Below are 16,237 nucleotides of genomic sequence, written 5' to 3' on the forward strand. Positions count from 1 at the left end.
AGACCTTTTTTAAGCCCTTTTTAAGACCTTTTAACCACTTTTCAACTGAAAAACACTGGCAAGATTTTAAGTTACAGTATATTTACTAAATATTAATGTAAGAAACGAATCCAAAACTGAAACATTATTCATATGCTGAATACAAATCCACTAAATCAGCAGGTTGGTTTCTATAGAACAGCAGAAATAATGGTGTTGCCTTGATTACTGCAGTAAACAAAGCAGCATGATGTCAAATCTAGCAGGATTTTATTAATTTTATGAACTACACAGCATTCTGATATTTGCAGATTTAATTCAAGCAAACTTTAGCATACAACTATACATTGCATAATCAAAAATCATAAAATTTAATACCTTGCAAAATATCATTTAAGACTTTTTTAATACTTTTTAAGGGCCTATAATTTCTCTACATTTATTTAATCAACTTTTAATACTTTTTAAGACCCAGCGGACACCCTGTTACCAAAAATTTGAATCACCATATATAGTCTAAAGCTTGCTGCACTTGCCATTCATTGAGTCAAAAACAGCCCCAGCCTCAGTCTCATGATCATAAATCAAACATGGGCCATTTTGTGCCAAAGGTGCATGATTTTTCTCGGCTTCATAGTCTGTCAGATCCTCAGGAGACGTGCGGCTGTGATCTGGGGTCTGGGCTTCCCTGCAGCACAGTGTGGCTCTTGTGATGATGGCATCCATTGGTTTGAGTGAGTGCATCCAGAGAGGCAGGTGGTCCCACGTTTGTAGCCACCGAGGCAGGAGGTGAGGCTTGTGTGATTGCAGTTTATTCACGATAACAATGCAAAGCAGGACAGCAACAACCGGGACACATATTCCCATCAGAATCAGCCATCCAGCCATAGAGAGCGCAAAGACAATGGATGGCAAAAGGAGGAAGCACAGAATCAGGTACAGCACTGCAAACCAGCGATATTTTGCAGTCCGCTCTCCTAGAAAGCATGCCATGCGGATGGGGAGTCGGGTGAGAGGAACTGGATACCACAGTAATATGCCCAGAATGTTGAAGATGAAATGACACAGAGCAACCTGAGGTGCACAATGTGCAAAGCAGAATGAGCAACAGATTTATATGGGTTTATTGGCTTTAAAAACTAATAATAGGAGTAATCTAGGACTGTTTCCCAACCCTGTTCCTGAAGCGGTGTTAATTTTGTTGACGAAAAAATTTGTCCTAATTTTCATGACGAACAAATTTCTACCAAGGAAAACTAGACGAAAACTAACAGAAAATGAAGTGATGATGATGACAACTATAATACAAGTATGCTGCCATTTTCATTGAATATTAAAAACGAGACGAGAAAGTGATTGAGGGATGTTTTTGGAAAATATTCAGTCAGAATTGATGTGTTATGCATGACACAGTTGCTTGAACAAGCAGCAAAAGTAATTTGAGTGTAAACCCATAGCATTTTAAAACATAAAACGCCATAGTCCTCATAAAACAGCATGCGATGCCATACTACAGTATAATACTTGAATTGACAACATCTGCTCTATATCAATATGTGATCTAGGATGGTTTACTAATATTTGTTGGAACTAACTATCAAAATTCAAAGCCTACACAAGCTATTTGACACGATCACCAGCGATCTACCAGCGATCTACACATCTGCCACCACATGAACTACAACTATGAGGCCATGCGCCAATCAACACCTGCTTCAGCTGACAATAATCCAGACACTCACACAAACATAGCTAAAACTCCTGATCAATGATTACATGGAGAAAAATTTTCGTCATAATTTTCATGTCGAACAAGTTTCTACCAACGAAAACTAGACGACATGTTGTTATGACGACAACTATAATACAAATGAACTGACATTTTCATTGACTAATAAAAACGATACGAAAATGGGATTGAGGAATGTATATTAGTAAATATACAATCAGAATTAATCTTACATTTGAAAAGTAAATGGCCCACGGACGCAGGATGCAATTAAATAATCATCCAAAGGGATGTCTGTCTGATTAAACTATAATGAAATGGTAACAACTGAGAGAAAAAAAAAGATTCATGTTTGATGTCAAGACAAAAAAACGTAAACCATACAGGGAGGAAAAAGCTGATAAAAACAACAAATATAGAATAAGTTTCAAAATGTTTTAAAACAGTGCACTTGTGTAGTGAATTACAGCGATTTACTTCAGCTTTACTTCATCAGCACAGCCACGTGTCAGAACAATTAAAAAAGAAGACGCTTCAATCCTGGTTTGTGGACGTTAAATCAGGTTTATTTTGTACATTAACATAACAGATATCCATACAGCAGTGGATATTAACCTGTATCCTGTCACATTTGCGTGCAAAAAGAGTGCAAAGCTAAACGTGTGCTCTGTCTGTCTGTGTGTGTGTGTCTGCTGTGGTGTGTGTGTGCGTGTGTATCTGTGTGTGTGTGCACGTGAACTTTGTAACGACATTGTGTGTGACTCATCGATGCAACTGCACAACAAATAATCATTGGTAAAGTTCTTACTGTAGTATTTCTCACAAACGCTACGAGAGATCTGCTTCCTTTAAGTCTGTCTGTTGCCTGACGCAGCCGAGGGAGGAGATTAAGGTACACAGAAAAGCACATAGAAATGGTGGGCGGGGAGGACTAGCCTTAAAGGCGCAGTATGACAAAACAGCCCCTAGTGCAAAAATGCATAAAATAGAATCTTGCAAAAGGTATAGTGAAAAATCTGATGGGTGTTTTGAGCTGAAAATTAACAGACACATTCTGGAGACGCAAAACACATATTAAATCTGAAAAAAGGGCTAACATAGGTGCCCTTTAATTAGTTTGATCAGCTGTGTTTAATTAGTGTTGGAACTAAACTGCAGGGCTGCGTCCGTCCAGGAATTGAGTTTGACATCCAACATGTAAATCACTCACGCTTGAGGCTTCTTCCACGCAAGACTAAAACTAAATAAATAATTGCTGTCAAAATCAACACTTTCCTGAAGGCACACCAACAGTACACATTTTCAACATCTTGCTGCTCGAACACACCTAAAACAAATCATTAGAATATTAGAAGAGACTCGAAAACCTGAAATGAATGGTTCAGATAAGGGAGACATCTAAATTATGTACTGTTGGTGTGCCTCCTGGGTTGGAAAACACTGCTCTAGGAATGGGTGATGCAACCTTTTTTTTCAGTAGCCTACTGAAAAAACTCAAGTTATTATTTTGAGACCTATATTACATATGTGACAGATAGAGGGAAATTATTCTACATAATGTGTCAAAAAGGAAAAGTTAATCGCCCCCTCACCCTTTACTTCATTTTTTTGTTTTATTCCTGTTCTAGTTCTTAAGAGTAAATAAAATGATTCATGTATTTCACCACCACACCTGCAGAGGGCAGTGTGGTGTGTTAGTGGGTTACCTAGGACAGTGTTTCCCAACCCTGTTCCTGGAGGCACACCAACAGTACAAATTTTGTATGTCTCCCTTATCTGACCCATTCGTGTCAGGTTTTGGGGTCTTTTCTAATGTTCTGCTAAGTTGATTTAAGTGTGTTTGATTAGGGAGAGGTTGAAAATGTGTACTGTTGGTGTGCCTTCAGGAACAGGGTTGGGAAACACTGACCTAGGAGACCGGCAACTCGAGGTCATATTAAACTGCACTCGAGCAATGCTATGACATGTCTGTCTCCTTTATCATTCACAGGTATGGATAAGCACCCATTTAAAGTGGTCTGTGTGAAATATTTGTCATCTTTACTCTAAAAAAATATTTGGAAAAGATGTTAGAATTTGTTAGTTGTATAAATACATTCGTTTTTGGTTTATTTAGATGGTAAACAGCCACTCGTGGTTAGCAAAAGCAACCGAAGCTAATGATTAATGGTTAACTGAAGTGATGTAAAAGGAGCATGTAGTGATGTATGCATTTAGAAATATGCATTAGGTCATTTTTTAAACACCTTCATGTTAACTAATTGTTGTAATTACATTTGTTATGAATGTCAGCCAGATTCAGTTCATATGGTGTATATTTCTGTTGTGATTCTCTTCTCAATTGTTTGTGAAAGCATAACACTGTCCCATAAAATATTAAATTTGAATAGTAATAAGTGATAGTAAGAGTTTAATGTTTTAATCCTGGATTTTTGGTTTTGAAACGTGATAATTTGCTTTCTCAATAACTTGAGGTTATCAAATGAGTAACAGGCAAATGTATTTAATTCTATATTGTTTGTATTTCTCCTAAATATATTAACAGGTGTTAATATAAATGTTGATGTAACGTAATTTGGAAATGGTGTGAAAGAGAATGTTGTTATAATGATTAGCATCAGTTTTTCATTTATACAAGTAGTTATAGATGGGGTAAGAAATGCATTCTTTTAATAATTCATGTAATATTACTTCAGTATCTAAAGTAGGACCAATACTGTATTCTAAGAAGGGTATTCAAGTGTATTGAGTATTTTTGTTTAACGTATTAATGCCTTTTGTTTACATAGAAAATCTAGTTACGTTGCATTAAGGAATATGTGCATTGATATAAGTGACACATTTAAATTTTATATTATTGAGATAAGTTTGGTTTTATTCTGGAACACTGTGTACAATGTGTTAGCTTTTAAAAAAAGTAATTATCTTTGTTATATTAAACTGCACTCGAGCAATGCTATAACATGTCTGTCACCTTATCATTCACAGTTTTGTGCGTGGTTTGGCTTGTGCCGGTCCAGATTCCACTAGGTCTGGAGAGAGTAACACATACGTTTCATTCATTCATTCATTTTCTTTTTAGCTCAGTTCCTTTATTAATCAGGGGTTGCCACAGCGGTATGAACCGCTAAATTCTCCAGCATATTTTTTTACGCAGCGGACGCCCTTCCAGCCGCAATCCAACACTAGGAAACACCCATACACACACACACACACACTACGGCCGATTTAACTTATTCAATTCACCTATACCGCATGTTTTTGGACTATGGGGACTACTGGAGCATTTGGAGGAAACCCACATGAACACGAGGAGAACATGCAAACTCCACACAGAAATGCCAACTGACCCAGCCGGGGCTTGAACCAGCGACCTTCTTGCTGTGAGGCGATCCCACTGCACCACTTCTAAAGCAAGAGATAGCTTTTTGTCCATCAAGAATTGACCAAATCGTTGTTTGCTGATTGCTGTGATCTCATATGACAGGTTGCTGAAGGGAAGAGGCACCGTTCCGTTCTCACACCAGTAAACAGAAAAGTCATTACAAGGCGAAAGGGAATGTGATTTTAATTAAAGATTATGAGAACTAACTAATTTAAAAGAAACAATAAGGTCCACTGATGAATAATTAGTCATTTAGAATTATTATTGCAATCATTCATAATCCTAATTATTGCAATATTCTATTTTATTGAGGGGGAATCGTTTCTTTAAATTATTCATAATAAAATGTTTTACTGTATTAATAGTTACATTCTGAAAGGATTTACTGTCGCTATTCCTTTTTGTAATATAAGCAATTATCAACTTCATTCATTTTTTACAGACATTGCAGTCTGTACATTTTGCCTCTTCACCATGGCTGTTCATCTGCTCCACAGTGCTGATGATTCTAAAGGTTTTGAGTTTTAAAAGTCTGATCTAGGGGCATCACAGTGGCTTAGTGGTTAGCACTGTTGCCTCACAGCAAGAAAGTTGCTGGTTCGAGTCCTGGGTCAGTTGGAATGTCTGTGTGGAGTTTGCATGTTCTTCCCGTGTTTGTGTGGGTTTACTCCGGGTGCTCTGGTTGCCCCCACAGTCCAAAGATATGCGCTATAGGTGACTTGAATAAACTAAACTGGCCGTAGTCTATGTGTGTGCATATGAGTGTATGGTGTTTCCCAGTACTGGGTTGCAGCTGGAAGGGCATCCACTGTGTAAAACATCCGCTGTGGTGACCCCTGATGAATAAAGAGACTAAGCCGAAGGAAAATGAATGAAGTCTGATCTAAATAAGACCCACACCTAAGGATCATATCTAAACAAGATAGCAACATGAGAACCGATGACAAACAATAATCACCAATAAAAATGGTGATTAGGCCTAATCCCAATTCTATTATTGTACCCCTACCCCTTCCCCTTGGCCCTTGAAACACTGCAGCCAAATGTGGCCCGAACCAGATTTTTTTGCCCACATGTGACTCAGGTAATGATTGTGTGAACAGCCCAAACCACATGGAATCTGATCTTTTCAGGTCAGATCTGTTCCACTTTCATTTGTAGTCTTAAATCAGACACAGATTGATGTTTTGCAATGCGACCGCAGTGTGAACGGTTATGTCTGATTTCATGTGACTTTTACATAATCTTTAAGTTCACACTTAGCTGATGATTGGTAATAAGCTAGTTTGGCATGCTGTCCCAGGAGAGAGCCCTGAGCTCATGAGATCTTCGAGCCCGGGGCTCCCTCCCATTTGCAGGGAGAGAGGGGAGTTTGAGCTCAGGTAGATCTCGAGGAACCCCCCCCCCCCCTGCTGCTTAAGGATTGCTAAGGTGGTGTTTTGCTGGGGGAATTTGAATATGGTGCTGATTTGGTTTAGTCAATTTACTTATGTCTCATGTTTTTGGACTGTGGGAGGAAACCGGAGGACCCGGGGAAAACCCACGCAAGCACGGGGAGAAGCATCCAAACCCCCCTTCTGTACGTGTCTGCTGTTTATAACAAAGTAAAATGAAATAACTCTGAAAAATCTCAAGCTAAAGAGAATTGGGACACCCCTACCCCTTCACGGGAATGCCCAAAACGATGGGTAGGGGTAAGGGAAAGGGCTAAGGGGTAGAATTGGGATTAAACCAAAATCTAATGGCTGCTTGCAGCATATATCCCATAAAATCGTATGATAACAAATTATTATAATTGCCATGCTTTGTTCTCAAATTGTTAATGTTAAAAACATCATCATTGCATGACTTTGTGTAATAGGGTGTATTAATGTTACATTTCAGTTGAAATTTCTCTACAGTTTAATTCAGAAAAAGGCACAATTATCGATTCCTGTTCCTCATGTGTGCTATAATGTACTAGCCAGAGTTCACACTGTATACAGATGTGATGTGATGATGAAAAGATAAATGACGGAAGCTCATAATTCCCTGAAAACCTGCCAGCGCTATTCTAAATAGAAAACATTATTATAAGCTTAACATTGTTATTTAGGTAAGAAGAAACACGTGTGTTATCTACTTGTGCAAAAAAAAAAAGTAATGGATCTTTTTCTTTTAAATTATAGACTGCAACTGTGGCAACATGGTGGCTCAGTGGTTAGCACTGTCACCTCACAGCAAGAAGGTTGCTGGTTTGAGTCCCGGCTGAGTCAGTTGGCATTTATGTGTTGAAGAATCTAAGGATCTGAGAATCCTTGTAGCAAACTTATGTGTGTTGTTTCAAGAAAGCAACCATTCATTTGTGTTGTGTTTTATTTAGATTTTTTATTCATTTATTCTTCATTTAATTATTTTATTTAGTCATATGGTCATTAGTCATTTATATAAATATCATTATATCATTTTATTGATCATTAGTTAATGATTTGATTATTATTATTGATTATTATTTGCCATTTTATTATGTTTTTATATTTTATTATTACTATTTTCCTATAATTATTGCTTTATTATCATTTCCATTTTTCCGTATTGTTCTAATCTTATCACTGTGGATTCAAGCGAAATTAGTTTTTATGAGTAAGAGATAAAAAAAGTCTCTATTTCAAGGCCTTTATTGTCTCTGGACAATGTTGTGAAGCAGTAAATTTCCATTGCTGTTGCTTGTGGTATAATAACACTTATTGGATTTATCCTGGTCAGACGAAGTCTGAGCATTGAATCATACGCAACTAAGAATATTCAATAAACTCTGCTCTTTTTTTATCATCATTACTAGGAGTTTCTCAGTCAACTCCTATATTGATAGGAGACTGTTAATTCAGTTGAATACTGGTTAACAGGTTTGGGTATTGGAAACTCTGCTGGCTTGCTGTCCATATACCTGAAGAAACTGACATTTTCTGACAAGATCTGGCGTCCAGGGCTGAATCATATTTATCTGGCATGGAGATGGTGAGCTAACAGTGTGGAGCTTGCTCCGGGTGCTCCAGTTTCCCGCACAGTCCAAAGACACACCCTTTATGTGAATTGGATGAGCTAAATTGGCCATAGTGTAGAAGTGTGTGTGTGTGTGTGTGTGCGCGCGTGCGTGCGTGTGTGAATGGGTGTATGGGTGTTTCCCAGAATACCAGTACAACTGGGTTGCAGGTATAAGGGCATCCACTGCGTAAAACATATGCTGGAATAGTTGGTGGTTCATTCTGCTGTGGTGACCCCTCATAAATAAGGGACTAAGCCAAGGGAAAATTAATAAACGAATGGACTGCAACTTTAACAAATATTAAAATGACTAGTCAAAAAATTTAGGATGTATATTTTTAAGAGGACCAATCCTTTCAGCATTACAGAACATATTATCCAATTTGTTAAGTCTAATGTCACGCATCGCAGTTTCTGGAAAAGCTAAAAGCTTTATCAGAATCCAATAATCAAACAACAAATGGCACCAATACACACTCCCACTGTGCTGTAACACCATTGAAAATCTATGTTTATATCAATCTTTATATCTATGGCTAATCAAAGGTGATCAGACATAGATTCGTCTTTATAAATAGCTATAGTATTAGTGTCTGGAATACAAGTTCAGAAACTACAGTTTACACCATGATTTTAGAATTGCTCTTTGGTGTGATGTGATTAAAAAGTGTTCATAAATGGCTTTTGAATTTCTCTGTTTGTACAAGTAGAGGCTTGGTGGTCTGTATATCACAAAGTAACAAGTGAATTGAAAGCATTGGTATTTTAGGATCAGCATTCGTTGGGTGTTCAAACTCATTCACTGTTTAATTAGTTCAAGTCTCAGAGTCTCACCTGAAAGGCCGCTGCTAGCTTGTCTCCAGGGCTGGCTAATGCAGCTAAAATAGCTGTAGTGGTGGTGCCTATATTAGATCCGAGGGTCAGAGGGTAGGCCCGCTCGATACTTATCACACCGATACCTGAAAGCAAAATGAACGTGAGAGTTCTCCAGAGCAGATCATTTCGGTTACTAATGAGACCTTCTCATGAGGTGAATCTGGGCTTGTTAAAAGCAAATTGGATGAACATGTATAACCACTATAGAGCTGGCATTTACCTTATGAAAATGACCCAATGAAATTGTTCCAAAGGGCACACTCACTCATCAGTGTCTACTTTATGCTGGGTTGTACCAATCTTGCCTTCAAAACTCCCCTAATCCTTCATGGCATAGATTTAACAAGGTACTGGACATATTCCTCAGAGATTTTGGTCCTTATTGACATGACAGTATCACGCAGTTGCTACAGATTTATCCTGCACATCCATGATGCGAATCTCTCGTTCCACCACATCCCAAATGTGCTCTGTTGGATTAAGATCTGGTGACTGTGGAGGCTATTTGAGTACAGTAAACTCATTGTCATGTTCAAGAAACCAGTCTGAGATGATTCACACTTTTATTATACATTATCCTGCAGGAAGTAGAAGATGGGTACAACTGTGGTCATAAAGGGATGGACATGGTCAGCAACAACACTCAGGTAGGCTGTGACGTTGACACCATGCTCGATTGGTATTTTGGTACCCAAAGTGTGTCATAAAAATATCCCCCACACCATTACACCACCACCAGCAGCCAGAACCGTTGATACAAGGCAGGATGGATCCGTGCTTTCATGTTGTTGGTGCCAAATTCTGACCCTACCATCCAAATGTCGCAGCAGAAATTAACTCATCAGACCAGGCAACGTTTTCCAATCTTTGTTCAATTTTGGTGAGTCTGTGCAAATAGTAGCTTCAGTTTCCTATTCTTCGCTGAGAAGAGTGGCACCTGGTGTGGTCTTCTGCTGCTGTAGCCCATCCGCCTTAAGGTTGAGATGTTGTGTGTTCAGAGATGCTCTTCTGCATACCTTGGTTGTAACGAGTTATTTGTGTTACTGTAGCTTTGATTTCAGCTGGGACCAGTCTGGCCATTTTCCTTTGACCTCTGGCATCAACAAGGCATTTGCACCCACTGCCACTCACTGTATATTTTCTCGTTTTCTGACCATTCTCTGTAAACCTTATAGATAGTTGTGTGTGAAAATCCCAGCAGATTACATTTACATTTATATTTAGTCATTTAGCAGACGCTTTTATCCAAAGTGACTTACAAATGAGGACAAGGAAGCAATTTACACAACTATAAGAGCAGCAGTGAACAAGTGCTATAGACAAGTTTCAGGTGTGTAATGTCTAAGAAGCAAAGCATTAGTAAAATTTTTTTATTTTTTTTTTATTAATTTTTTTTTTGGAGAGAGAGAGAGAGAGAGAGAGAGGGCACAGTTAGTGGTATAGCCAGAGAGGCAGTTGCAGATTAGGAAGGAAAGTGGAGACTAAATAGTTGCGTTTTTAGTCGTTTCTTGAAGACAGCAAGTGACTCTGCTGTTCTGATGTAGTTAGGGAGTTCATTCCACCAACTGGGCAGATTGAATGTGAGAGTTCGGGAAAGTGATTTCTTCTCTCTTTGGGATGGAACAATGAGGCGACGTTCATTCACAGAACGCAAGTTTCTGGAGGGCACATATATCTGCAGAAGTGAGAGCAGATATGAAGGAGCCAAGCTAACGGTCACTTTGTAAGCAAACATCAGAGCTTTGAATTTGATGCGGGCAGCAACTGGAAGCCAGTGCAAACGGGTGAGTAGCGGAGTGACATGTGCTCTTTTGGGTTCATCAAAGACCACTCGTGCTGCTGCGTTCTGAAGCAGCTGAAGAGGTTTGATAGAACTAGCTGGTAGCCCGGCTAGCAGAGAGTTGCAATAGTCCAGTTTGGAGAGAACAAGAGCTTGAACAATGAGTTGAGCTGTATGTTCAGATAGGAAGGGTCGGACCTTTCTGATGTTGTAGAGTGCGAATCTGCAAGATCGAGCAGTTCTAGAAATGTGGTCAGAGAAGTTCAGTTGGTCATCAATCGTAACTCCAAGGCTTTTTACCATTTTGGATGCAGTGATGGTTGCTCCATCCATCTGGATTGAAAAGTTATGGTGAAGAGTCGGGTTGGCAGAAACTTCAAGCATTTCCGTTTTCATGAGGTTAAGCTGGAGATGATGATTACAGATTAGCAGTTTCTGAAGTACTCAGACCAACCCGTCTGGTTTGAACTGCAGCAGATTGTCTTGACCGTCGCTGCGTCCGAAACCGCATACTTCCATACTATACAGTATGCTAAAATCAGTATGCAAAAATCATCCCATGCACGCTGCGCCATCCCATGATGCCCCGCGAGAGAATTTATGGATGGGAGTGAAGCGACGCAACTGACGCAGGTAGGTCATGTCCGATTTCCATTCATACTTTTCACATTTATACTGTATAGAACGTACTTTTCCAACGGCCGAGTAGTACGTTTAAATTCAAATGCAGTACCTACTGAGTAGTAGGCGGTTTTGGACGCAGCCCATGTCTACATGCCTAAATGCATTGAGTTGCTGCCATGTGATTGGCTGATTAGAAATTTGCGTTAACTAGCAGTTGGACAGGTGCAAGTAGTAAAGTGGCTTGTGAGTGTATACGTAACATATACAATATATAGGATTTTAGCGATTGATACATCACATGAAGCACTAAGCAATATTGGCTTAGCAATATTGGAGTTTGAGCTCAGGTAGATCTCGAGAACTCCCTTGCTGTAGTAGCTAATGAACAGATAGTGATTGCTCTAACTAGGTGCATGTTTATGGTGCCAATTTGGATTAGTCAATTAACTAAAGTTGCATGTTTTCGGACGGTGGGAGGAAACCGGGGAACCCAGTGGAAAACCCACGTGAGCACGGGGAGAACGTGTAAACTCCGCACAGAAACATCGGCTGGCTTGGTAAGGACTAGAACCAGTGACGTTCTTGTTGTGAGGCAACGGTGCTAACCGCTGGGCCATCGTGCCACCCATCTAGGAAAGGAGGAGGAGTAGGGGTGGAAGGGGGATTCTTCAAAACAAATATGGCTGTTAAATGGAATTTAAGGTATTTATAGTGGCTTAGGAATCGTCTGGTGAATCATAAATATAATAATGTGAAACCAGCCGCAAGAAATCATAAGCACAGGATCCTTTCGAAATTAGACTATAAATAAACTACTTATTTGTTACAGGTGGTTTGATCATCTTTGGCTTGAACTGCATAGTAAAACTGTAACAAATAAAATACCTTTTCTCTTCTCAATTGTGAATGCAATCGTTTGTCATTAAACAGTAAATTCCATCAGCTGCTAATAAGACCACCTGCATTTTTCTCTTTAAAAGGAAAGAAAATCATGTTTGAAAAAAATGCAGTCTCACAAATTGAGGCTTCTGTGGCGGCTCTAAAACTGCTGGGATTAGTGGTCTCTCAGGCAGTGTAATTAGGATGCCGGGGATCCATAATCTAGCTGTCATGCCTCACTAGAAAGTCTAATCACTGTGTAGCTAATTACAATAAATCCAGGAGCAATGTTCGACCATCACTCGTCTATCCGTCAGAGAGGCAGGTGGATTAGAGGGCATCAAGACAACATCTTGCTTCGCTTGGCACTGCTTCTCTCTATTTCATTTCTCATGCCATTGCTCTTACTCACGGATGCTCAACAACGTACGTCTGCCATTTCTCTGGGAAATCGAGAGCATGACTTACGGTATTGAGGAAAACTTTCACATTATTCACAGAACAGACCATTGATTCCCAGAGCCCAGAGCTCATAGACTAGTGAATACGAATGAGTAGAAGTCAACAGTCAATGCTGTGAGGGCTAAAGATTAACTCCTCCGAGGCTCAGTGGTGTCTAAATGCAAATATTAGTGCATTACTCTGAGCTGCTCTTGGGTGTAATGAATTTCTCCAGTCATTTTGAGGAACAGTTAAATTATACAAGAGAAAATCAAACATTTTGTTGACTTTTTTTTACCCATAGGTACATCTACTTTGGCAGCACAGTGGCTCGGTGGGTAGCGCTGTCGCCTCACAGCAAGACGTTTGCTGATTCGAGCCCCGGCTGGGTCAGTTGGTATGTCTGTGTGGAGTTTGTGCTCCAGTCCAAGACATGCGCTATAGGTAAATTGGGTAAGCTAAATTGTCCATAGTAATTGTGTGTATGTCCTCGTCCTCCAGCTTGGGGGTTGAGCGTTGGGCTAACGACCCACCTCATTACAAATCACCAACATGGTGCGGCTAAATATCAACTTCAATATAAACGGCCGTGGGAGTAAGCAAGTTACATCTACTCACCTATCAAAGGAGTGATGGCAGAAGTGAACACTGAACTGCTCTGAACCACGAAGGTCATCCCAGCACCAATCAGAATGGCCAGATAGCCAGTCAACCAGCCGAACGGAAAAGGAAAATCTGCAGGAAAATATTTTGTTTTTATGAAATGCTGCAAAGTGATGATATACAGACTGCCTTTGGGGATCCTCAGACAGAAACACTGGATGAACTCTTTTTAAAAAGCAGCACTCTTAGAAAGTGGGTAAGAGGAAGTGCTAGAACATCAAAAAGCATCATGAGGAAAATATTAAAATAAGGCAATTAAGTTAAGAGGTGGTTCCTTTCTAAGAATACTGAGTGTTTATTTTGAGTTGATACACCTTATAACTTTAGAAGTTGATGGGGTATAAGCTGAATATTCTGTCATCATTTACTCTCCTTTTACTTGTTCCAAACCTGTTTGATTTACTTTCTTCTGTTGTACATACCAGAAGATATTTTGAAGAAAATCTGTTAACCAAGAGTAAATATTGAGTACAAGATTACAAAGATTTGCAAACTTCTATCGCTGTTTCATCTATCACTTCAGTGACATGACTGTTCCGTTAACATTGATAATCAAACCTAATGCTCTGTCCTGGTCTTCTAAAGCCTTCTGATGAACACAATATTAGACACTTTGAAGATTAGTAACCATAAAATTAGTCAAAATACTAGTCAATGAGGACCAACAATCCATGCAAACAAGCCTACACTAGGCTTGTGTACTCACTTAGGGATAGGCTAAAGACAATGTAAAACATGATGGGTTCCACAAAACAACTTTATCTTGTCCCAACTCAAATTGATCAAGTTAACTTAATGGGTTTTTTTATGGTGGCCGAGAGAGTTTAATTGTCATGGATTGGTCAGGCTCTCACGACCCCCACTCACGAAGATCACCATCACCTGACTTCTAATGAGCACACAGCTGCATCACATTCACGAGCACCAGATAAAAGCACAGCACTCCAGTCGCTCATTGTCCGGGCTCGTCTCGACGAAAGCGGACAACTGAGCGACCACTCAGCGTAGTCATCCTCAGCTAAAACAAACGATTTACTTACCTGTTCTCTTTGTATTCCTCCTAGTCTTCCTGGTCCTCCCGAATCGTCCTGTCTTCCAGTCCTTCCAAGTCTGTGTCATCCTCTGTCAGCTGTATCTGGTGTGTGCTGTCCATCCTCGTGTATTCCTGTTACCCAGCCACGGAGGAAAAGACCCCAACATCATTCCTGATCCTCCTGGCTATCCTTCATGTGCTCCTTGTTGTCATTTAATAAACACCCTAACGTTTCCTTACCTCTGTCTCCTGTCCGCTTCATAACAGAAGCCCGGACCCATAACGACGACAACATGAGCACCCCCGATCACCTTCAAGAGCTGGTGGACCAGTTGAAGCGGATTCTACAGCCACCAGCTCCACTTTCCAACGCACCACCAGCACCGAGCACTTCCGCCTCCACAGTTTCTTCTTCGGCCCTTCCTTCCAGTCCCATGGCCCGACCAGCGCCCTACTCAGGCGGAGCGGGGGAGTGCAATGGTTTTCTGTTACAATGTTCCCTCATATTCGAAATGCAACCTTCTCTATATCCCACAGATAAGTCGAAGATCGCCTACATCGTATCTCTACTCTCTGGACCTGCACTTAAATGGGCTGAGACGATCTGGAACCAAGCCGGGCCGGTCATGAATTCCATCACTACCTTCACGGAGTATTTCAAAGAGGTGTTTGGACGTTCTGATGGGGAAGTAGCCGCTGGAGAGCAGCTGTATCATCTAAAGCAAGGTACTCTATCTACACAGGAATATGCTCTCCGGTTTCGCACTCTAGCAGCTGCAAGTGGATGGAATGAGAGATCGTTGTTGACCACGTACCGGCTCGGCTTGGAACCCACTCTCCGAATCCAACTGGCCACATTAGATGATACAATGGGTCTGGAGAGATTCATCCAACATTCTCTCCGATGTTCCGATCGTCTCCGTTCCTATCAACAGGACACCATCACCCCCTCGTCTGCACTCCTCCAATCGCCTGAGTCAACAGCCTCTCCAGAACCAGAACCCATGATAATAGAGTCTGGAAGACTGACATCAGCGGAACGACAGAGGAGGCTGACCCGGGGTCTGTGTCTATACTGCGGTGTCAGTGGACACACCCGTATGGAGTGTCCCCTTCGTCCCATTCGGACTTCAGTGAGTGTATTCAGTACGAATATTGAACAATGTAAACCACTTACTACCACCGTACAAATAACTACTGCCTCTATTTCTCTCCTTGTCACAGCCCTCATCGACTCCGGGTCAGCAGGGAACTTCATCTCCCAATCCCTCTGTCGTCAACTCCACCTCCGTACTGAGGCGTCCTCGCATATATACCAGATACAACCGATAACCCAGTGCACTCGATCTTCGACCCGTATCCATCGACAATGCGAAGACATCCTTCTTCAAGTGGGGTTGTTACATCAAGAGAGGATTCAATTTCTGGTTCTGGAGGGTGCAAATATGGACATCATTCTAGGGCGCCCGTGGCTGGTGAAGCACGATCCCATCATCTCTTGGGGCACAGGAGAGATAAAGAAATGGGGATCTGGATGTACACCTGCCTGTTTTCCAAATCTCCCTCTTCAAGGTCGGAACCCCATTTCTTTGTTTGCAACATCGGTCGAGAGCCCTCCTGAGAAGCAGTCTATCCACATTCCTAAGGAGTACAGCTCCTTTCATGATGTCTTCTGCCCCAAGAGAGCTTCCCAGCTACCGCCGCATCGGCCATGGGACTGCGCGATCGACCTAGTTCCAGATGCCCAGTTGCCAAGAGGTAGGATCTACCCGCTCTCGCTTCCAGAGAATCAGGCAATGGAAGATTACATAAGGGAGGCTCTGA

At 40.8% G+C, this 16,237-nt stretch overlaps 1 protein-coding gene across 1 annotated transcript in view; it reads right to left on the minus strand.

The window, feature by feature from the left end:
• Positions 1 to 274: 274 nt before the first annotated feature.
• Positions 275 to 16,237, minus strand: part of slc34a1b (solute carrier family 34 member 1b) — a 36,073-nt gene continuing 20,110 nt past the window's right edge. Inside the window, exons 8-10 of the mRNA XM_056447051.1 lie at positions 13,336 to 13,452; positions 8,952 to 9,076; positions 275 to 1,053 (exon numbers count right to left, since the gene is read on the minus strand). Coding sequence (XP_056303026.1) covers positions 496 to 1,053; positions 8,952 to 9,076; positions 13,336 to 13,452 — 800 coding nt within the window. The 3' untranslated portion in view covers positions 275 to 495. The remainder of the gene's footprint in view (positions 1,054 to 8,951; positions 9,077 to 13,335; positions 13,453 to 16,237) is intronic.

The sequence above is a fragment of the Danio aesculapii genome, chromosome 21, assembly GCF_903798145.1.
Source record: "Danio aesculapii chromosome 21, fDanAes4.1, whole genome shotgun sequence".
Classification (NCBI taxonomy): Eukaryota; Metazoa; Chordata; class Actinopteri; order Cypriniformes; family Danionidae; genus Danio; species Danio aesculapii.